Here is a 7,991-nt window from a genome sequence, read left to right as displayed (position 1 = left end):
TGAATTATTTATATTATGGATTATTATATTTTGTATTTTGAACTTTTAAATTTTATGTTCGGATATTAGAGTATGTAATTCGAAGTTTAGAACATTTAAATTTCTGTATATATTTTTTTTTAAATTAATAATTTGAAAATAAAAAATTAAAAACCGGGTATCGGGTACCCGATTACCGGGTACCCGTAACATCCGGGTCGGGACACGGGCCGAGAAATCATCGACACGGAAAATCTGGGTACACGGAAATCGGGTACCCGGATTTGCACACCCTTAGTTTCAGGTAAGTTAAAAATTTAGTCCGACCCATACCTATATCCTTACGTGTAATGGTCAAAATTAGGATATACATAATTGGTAACCGTTATTGTTGATGGTAACATAATAAGACTAACATAAAATTTATAAGAGAAAATAACCTCAGTGACCAAAAATCTCATATAATATACGATTTTAACAAACTTTTTCCGGATTTGCCAAAATGACCAACAAAATCGCAATGCGATCGCTAATTCGCAACGCGATCTCTATTATCGCAAATCAGTTTCCAGATTCGCAACGCGATTATGACTATCGCAATGCGATTTTCCAATTTCGCGTTGCGATTTTCCCAATTCGCAATGCGAATAAGTAAATCGCAATGCGATACTGACTATCGCAACGCGATAATACAAAATCGCAACGCGATACTGACTTTCGCAACGATATTCTGACTTTCGCAACGCGATTCTGACTTTCGCAACGAGATTCTGACTATCGCAACGAGATAATACAGAATCGCAATGCGATTTTCAAAGTTCGCAACAGGTTTTAGTTTCGCAACATCCTTTTGAGTGGGACATACCAGATGACTTACAAACAGTTTTGCCACCAGCCATGGACAGAAGGCTACCTGGCCGACCAAAAAGTCACGATCGTATACCGTCTAAGGGTGAAGAGAAGAAGAGATCGACATGTAGTCGGTGCAAGGAAAGTGGTCATACAAGGTTGACATGTGGTTCACCAGTGCCATCACAATCATCTTTTCCTCTACCAAAATATGGATCCTCATCAAAATCCAAAGCTCATATGTGTCAAGCAAAAGGCAATCTAAATCGCAATCATCTTCAAAATCATCCCAATCACAACCGGCTTCACCTTTTGGGACTGTTAACTTAGGTGATTTTTAAATGCAAACGTTGTATTATGTGTATTTTATGTGTGCACTTTTAACATTTTCAGTTAGGCATGTATTAGTAACTTGAGTTTGAACATTGCTATGATCTGTTCAGTTGTTATCACTTATTAGACATTCATTTGACTATCGCAACGGGGAAATCGCAACGCAAAAATGACTATCGCAACGCGAAAATGGCTATCGCAACGAGAAAATCGCAATGCGAAATGAAAATCGCATTGCGATTTTCTCGTTGCGATTTTCATTTCGCATTGCGATTTTCATTTCGCATTGCGATTCTCTCTTTGTGATAGTCAATTTCGTGTTGCGATAGTCTGTTTTGCCTTCAACATAATGCAGATTGAAAATAAACAAATCAACTATTACATTTCAATCAATTAAACAAGCACAAATAAGAATTATGTACACATCAATTAAACAAATTAACATTTACAAATCATTTTTTACAAATCAATTAAACAATCAAAAAATAATAATAATTCTTATTTCCTCATCAATTATTGAATCAATGAATCAACTTTTGCACCCGTACATCCATTTCACGCAGCTCACTTAAGGATTAACCTACAGAAACCAAACATTTGCTCAAACAAGACTTCCTACACATCTAAAACCTACAAACAGCAAATTATTGAATTCTAGGTACTTAACCAAACATTTTCAACCCAAAAGGAGTATATATGTTAACAAAACTTGCATTTGACTTACCAATTAACAATGGATACTTTCATAACACGGATACAGGTAGGCAGCGTCTCGAATATATCGCTCTAGCCATATAATGACGAAACCACAAGCCTACTGCAACTCTATCTCTACCGGTGGGAGGTAGAAACTCTGTGTTTCCCGTCGTCAAACGTGCCAAGTACATACATACGAGAGGACCACAATCCCCTCTGGCTCCCGGCGATTGTTGTGGCGCGGTCTCGTCTCTGACAACTGTGACATTGAACTTCTTTGGCTTCTTGTGTCTAGAATGAGTCCAATAATTAATCCCATCCAAGAATTTAGCCAAATGAGAGCTCTATCCCTTGATAATATCTCTCAAATCAGACAGTGATATGTAATTTATCATGCTGTCATATACTATTATCTTCAGGGATGGGAGCTGAAGTTGGACGAGAAGCCAATGACGATGTTCCAAAACAGGGATAAACACCTGCAATCATAAGTAATAATTCATTTATTTGCGCACTTATTTATGAACACCTATAAAAAATTTAAAAAATAAACACTAACCTTATCGACTAACCACCATGCAGGATAAAGTTTAGCTTATCTTGGAACTCAAGCATTCGAGTGATAGCGAAGAAATGTTACAACCTTAAACTATTATGCGTCATGGACCAATTGATTTGTACTTTTGTACCAAATTTGTAATTTTAATATTCATCCTTGGACAGTGCCATGAATCTCAGATGTCTTACGCTAATCTTAATATACGATTAAAGAAATACGTTATCAAAAATATTATTTTTTAAACATTTACGATAAAACGCTACCTAAAATATTATTTTGACCTTATTCATCATGTTCACCGTTTTCTGTCAATATTTCATACTGTACTGATCTTTGGATTCATTGGCAAACTCTCAATTTTTATTCCTCTTTTTATATAATTGAAATGTGTCCACTTTCTGCATAGTTGGTAATTAGTTTTATGATAATATATGTGTGATAATTCAATTATAAAATATTATTAATACATGGTCTAAATGAGTGAATTAAGTACTACTAAATTAATTAGTTAATTTTATGGGATGGAATTTTAAATTTTTAATCAAGATGAAAATTTTGAATTTAAATTATAAGTGGAGTAAATTAAATTTGATTGATGATCCTTTTAATAGGTCTATGCAGTACTCATTGATTAATCAATGAGACACATTTAACTAAAAAAAGGTAAATTAAGCAATGTTCTTTCGATTATATAATTTCAATTAAACTTGGTGTATTTAGGGATGAGTACGATATTTTAGTCTGATCTGATCTTATATGATCGAATCTTTTTTCTTTGAAAATTCATATATAGACCAAGTCATGTTTTTTGAAGGATAAGGTTGAGTTGAATTCGGGTTTAGGTGAAAAATCTTTGACCCGAGATAATAGTATAATAATTCATTATATATTTAAGAACAATTACAATAATAATCATCTCTCTATACTTTTCAATTAGATCTCTTTATTACTGAATAAAAATAAGAATTATATATATATATTTGATCAAATCAAATATTAATTTTATTCAAAAATCAAATCAAATATCTCTTTAAATTACCCGACCCGGTTGATCCGACCCGCCGACCCGGATATAAAAAATCGTGTAATTCTCTAAAAAAATTACCCGGCCGGGTCGGGTACCCGGCCCGACATTTCTCGGGTCGGGCCTGGGTCACAAAATCTAGTTTTTCCGGGTACCCGGTAGTTTTTTTATATATATATATAATTATATAAAATAGAATGAATTATTTATATTATGGATTATTATATTTTGTATTTTGAACTTTTAAATTTTATGTTCGGATATTAGAGTATGTAATTCGAAGTTTCGAACATTTAAATTTGTGTATATATTTTTTTAAATTAATAATTTAAAAATAAAAAATTAAAAACCGGGTATCGGGTACCCGATTACCGGGCACCCGTAACATCCGGGTCGGGACACGGGCCGAGAAATCATCGACCCGGAAATTTCGGGTACCCAAGAATCGGGTACCCAAAAATCCGGGTACCCGGATTTGCACACCCCTAGTTTCAGGTAAGTTAAAAATTTAGTCCGACCCATACCTATATCCTTAGATGTAATGGTCAAAATTAGGATATACATAATTGGTAACCGTTATTGTTGATGGTAACATAATAAGACTAACATAAAATTTATAATTATCTTTATGTTCATTTGTTTATTTTTTAAAGTATTTATATTCGATTCGTATACGTTTAAATTTTTAATATTGTGTTCATTTATTTATTCTTTAAGGTGTTCGTATTCATTTATTTATTATTCGCAAGTATGTTTGTTTAATGCACACGGACAAGTTTATTTATATATTCACGAATTTGTTCATTTAGTGTTCGCGAACATATTCGTTTAGTGTTTATTTTTACCTTTCATTTGCAAGCTAACAAAAAAATATAAAATTATGCCACTAGTGCTTAAACTCTTTAAAACTCATAGTTTAAATTTTAACTTTTATCATGTGTTCAATTTAGTTCCTACTTCACCAATATTTAAAATGTTAAAAAATTAAAAGGAAAAAGAGAACGGGATAAATAAGTTTGTTCATGAACATAAATAAACGAGCTTGCTCACTAACATAAACGAACTAATCACACATGTTTGTGTTCGTTCATTTATTAAATGAACATAAAAAAATTTGTTCATACTTGTTTATTTATTTTAGTAAACAAACAATTCACTGAACACTTTGTTCATATACACCCCTTAATATTTGGATTAATCGATTTATGAATTAGATACTACTAATTATAAAAAAACTAAAAAAAGTGAAAAGGAAGAGAAGAATATTTCAATGTTCAATTTTGGTCCAATTAATTATAAATATTTTAGTATTATATTCAATAACCTCGGAGAGACTGCTTCAAAATTAAATAAAAATATGTATAGACATTAAACGTGTTTGAAGGATTTTACGTACTAAATAGGCAAAAAAAAGCATAGAGGGGTCAAGCTAACAAGCCTTTGTGCTTCCTAATTTTCTTGTATTTTTGTTTTTTTTTTCAAACAAAATACCCAAGAAAATTATAAAATTCATAGCTTGAAAATCAAAGTGGTCACAAAATAATCAAATTTTAATATATATAGAGAGAGAGGCATAACTCTCAAGCTGTATTTTCTCAATCAACAACACATCACTCTTTGTTTTTAGCTTTCTCTAAGGAAGGAAAAAATCATCATGCAGCAACGTTGTGCTACATCTGCCAAAAACCTGTGCCGCAAAATCCTTCAACCCCAAGGCGCAATCCGAGCGAGCACGCTGCCCCTCTGCGATATCTTCATCAACCATCGAGGGACCGATACGAAAAGGACCATTGCCGGGTTGTTGCACGACCATTTATTAAGGCTGGGGCTAAGGCCTTTCCTCGATAGCATGAACATGAAGCCCGGCGACAAGCTGATCGGGAAGATCGACCCCGCAATACGGAGCTGTAAGCTGGGCGTGGCCATCTTTTCACCCAATTATTGTGATTCGTACTTTTGCCTACACGAGCTTGCGCTGTTGATGGAGAGCAAGAAAAGGGTTATACCGGTGTTTTGTGATGTGAAACCATCGCAGCTTCAAGTTGTGGATTACGGGACTCATTCCACCGAGCAACTGCGCAGATTTGGTTGGGCACTTCAGGAGGCTAAATACACCGTTGGTCTTGCATTTGATGCTTTACAAGGGTATGAAATTGCTTCTAATGTCCCTCTAAAATTGAAAAAAATATATATTAGTGAATATGATGGTAAAATTGCATTTTGGACACAACCTTTTTTATGCTTCTGGATATGTAGGGACTGGTCGGGTTTCTTAAATACTGCAACCGACGCTGTTAATAAGAACTTGGTGGAACTGGAAGCTGAGAATTCAAGCAAAAAGGCTACATATATCGTGGAAGGCCGTCAACAAAAATGAAGATAATTCTTTAACTGTGTAAGGCATTAAAATTTCAGCCTTAATTACTATTTTTTAATGTTTTTTCTTCAAAAATCAATCATTTTTTGTGGGGAAATCTCCAAATAAGTTGTGAAATTCTTTTGATTTGTTACAATTATTCAGGGACACGAATGAATATTCTTTTGTAATAAGGTCATAAATTCAATAAAATTACATTTAAAAAAATACTTATTCTTTATTTGAAGCCGATGCAGGTAGGGCAGGAAATTTCGATGATGAATTCTGGGTTGATACCCAGAAATTTAATTTTTTTATAAGTAAAGTGTAATGTGAATCTATTTTCCTGCTAGAAAATTTCCGGGAGATTCTCCGACTGTTGCTTAACAGAGGCGAAGACAGAGAAAGGAGAAAAATCAAAAGCTTATTCTATTTAGGTCAAATCTGATTTTGTTCCCTTTGTTATTCTGAATTTTGATTTTGGTCTCTCAATTTTAATTTTACGTAGTGCATTTTCTTTACTTTTAGATATTTTTGTTAACTAGTCCAAATAAGTAATACTATTAATTATTTCCATTAAAATGATGAGTTGTTTTAAAAGGAAGACATTATAAAAAGATCAATGTTAGAATGTTGAATTGGGAAAAGGAGTGAAGTCAAAAAAATTTAAATTACGGTATCAAAACTTACATAAATAAGGCTTATGTTGATATCCTTTAATTCTTAAAGTTGTGTTAACTGACATTCATGTCGCCCGAGTGGCTCCACTCGAGTTGTAAATGAGACAAGACAGATCGCGAGTTACTCGAGATCGACTCGTTCAAGACTCGATAAATACTCGGATCGAATGGACTCGACTCGAGCTCGAGCTCGACTCGAATTCTTAACGAGTTGAAATGAGCTACTTGATACTCAACTAGAAAAGCTCGTGAGCAGCTCGAAAATATAATATATTAAGATTTTATATTTTTTTAAATAAATTATTAATAATATTAACATTTATGTGTGATTTTTTTTTAAAAATACAGTAAGACTTTCATGTATTTAAGGTTCAGGTTCGAGTTTGAGGCTTCAATTTAGTTAAGTTTAAGATTTTTTTTTATTTCGAGCATTTTCGAGCTGCTCACGAGCTTCAATTCAAGATTTCGAGTTCGAGTCGAGCTTAAAATTTTTAAGCTCGAGAGTTTTCGAGTCGAGTCGAGTTCAACGATACTCGAGCTCGACTCGGCTCGTTTACACCCTTAATTGAAAGGGTGTTTTTAAGAGGAAAAATCAAGATTATATTTTAATCAAAATAGTTAACGATGCTATTACCTATTTGGACCAACTAATAATATTGCAAGAGCGGATGGCCTAATTACTAGTATTAAAGTAAATAAACCAAATCTCAAAATTGAGAATAGTAGAAGGACCAAAGCTAGAATTTGACATTCTATTTTGACCAGGAAATGTTTGACTAGCCATCGTGCAAATCTACACAAAACTTAACCTGATATGCTTAAAACCTTCGAATGTAAAAGTCAAGTGTCCAGCAAAAAATAAAATCAAGTACTAACTTGTGATAAAACGTCTAGTTTAGATACCAACTTAAAAAAATATAACTAATCTAAATACCAAATATATATCTAAAGTTACTCAATCTGAAAACTTCATTTAATAATATCAAAATTTTCATCACTCGACTAAATGAAAAATCAGTGAATAATAATTTTTTTTGGGCAAAGTACACAAATAGTCCCCACGATTATAGGTCATTGTTTTATTAAGTCCTCCGATTATTAAAAATTTTAAAATGGTCCATTAATTATAAGACTTACTTGAATCTCTTGACTATTAAAAATTATAAAATGCTCACATGACTACCCTTGTTTCTTTATAGTTAAAAAATTATTGTATAATTTTAAATAGTCGAAATACTCAACAAAACTACACATCGTAATTAGTGACCATTTGTGCAGTACCCTTGTTTTTTTAACAACATAATCTCCCGCCTTAACTTTGATTTGGGATTGAATCTAATAAATGTTTTTGTTGTATAAGATGATATATTTCTCGTGGATGACCCAAATTTGAATAAAAAATAAAATAAATAAAGAAAAAGAAAAAAAAGTTTGATTTGTAAAATCAAAAGACCATGTATTTAATAAAGTTGTGCCCCAACCGACAAACCAAAATCAGACAGCCACCTCCATCAG

The 7,991-nt window shown here is 32.8% G+C and overlaps 1 protein-coding gene across 1 annotated transcript; it reads left to right on the top strand.

Annotated features, from left to right (window-relative positions):
- The first annotated feature begins 5,094 nt into the window (after nucleotides 1-5,094).
- On the top strand, nucleotides 5,095-5,817 carry LOC120136901 (TIR-only protein-like). Its single transcript, XM_039152832.1, has 2 exons — nucleotides 5,095-5,585; nucleotides 5,697-5,817. The coding sequence occupies exons 1-2, from the start codon at nucleotides 5,095-5,097 to the stop codon at nucleotides 5,815-5,817; spliced, it is 612 nt and encodes a 203-aa protein (XP_039008763.1).
- Nucleotides 5,818-7,991: the final 2,174 nt, after the last annotated feature.

This window comes from Hibiscus syriacus, unplaced genomic scaffold (assembly GCF_006381635.1).
Source record: "Hibiscus syriacus cultivar Baekdansim isolate YM2019G1 unplaced genomic scaffold, ASM638163v2 tig00001919_pilon, whole genome shotgun sequence".
In the NCBI taxonomy this organism is placed as follows: Eukaryota; Viridiplantae; Streptophyta; class Magnoliopsida; order Malvales; family Malvaceae; genus Hibiscus; species Hibiscus syriacus.
This window is presented reverse-complemented; position numbering and strand designations above follow the sequence as displayed.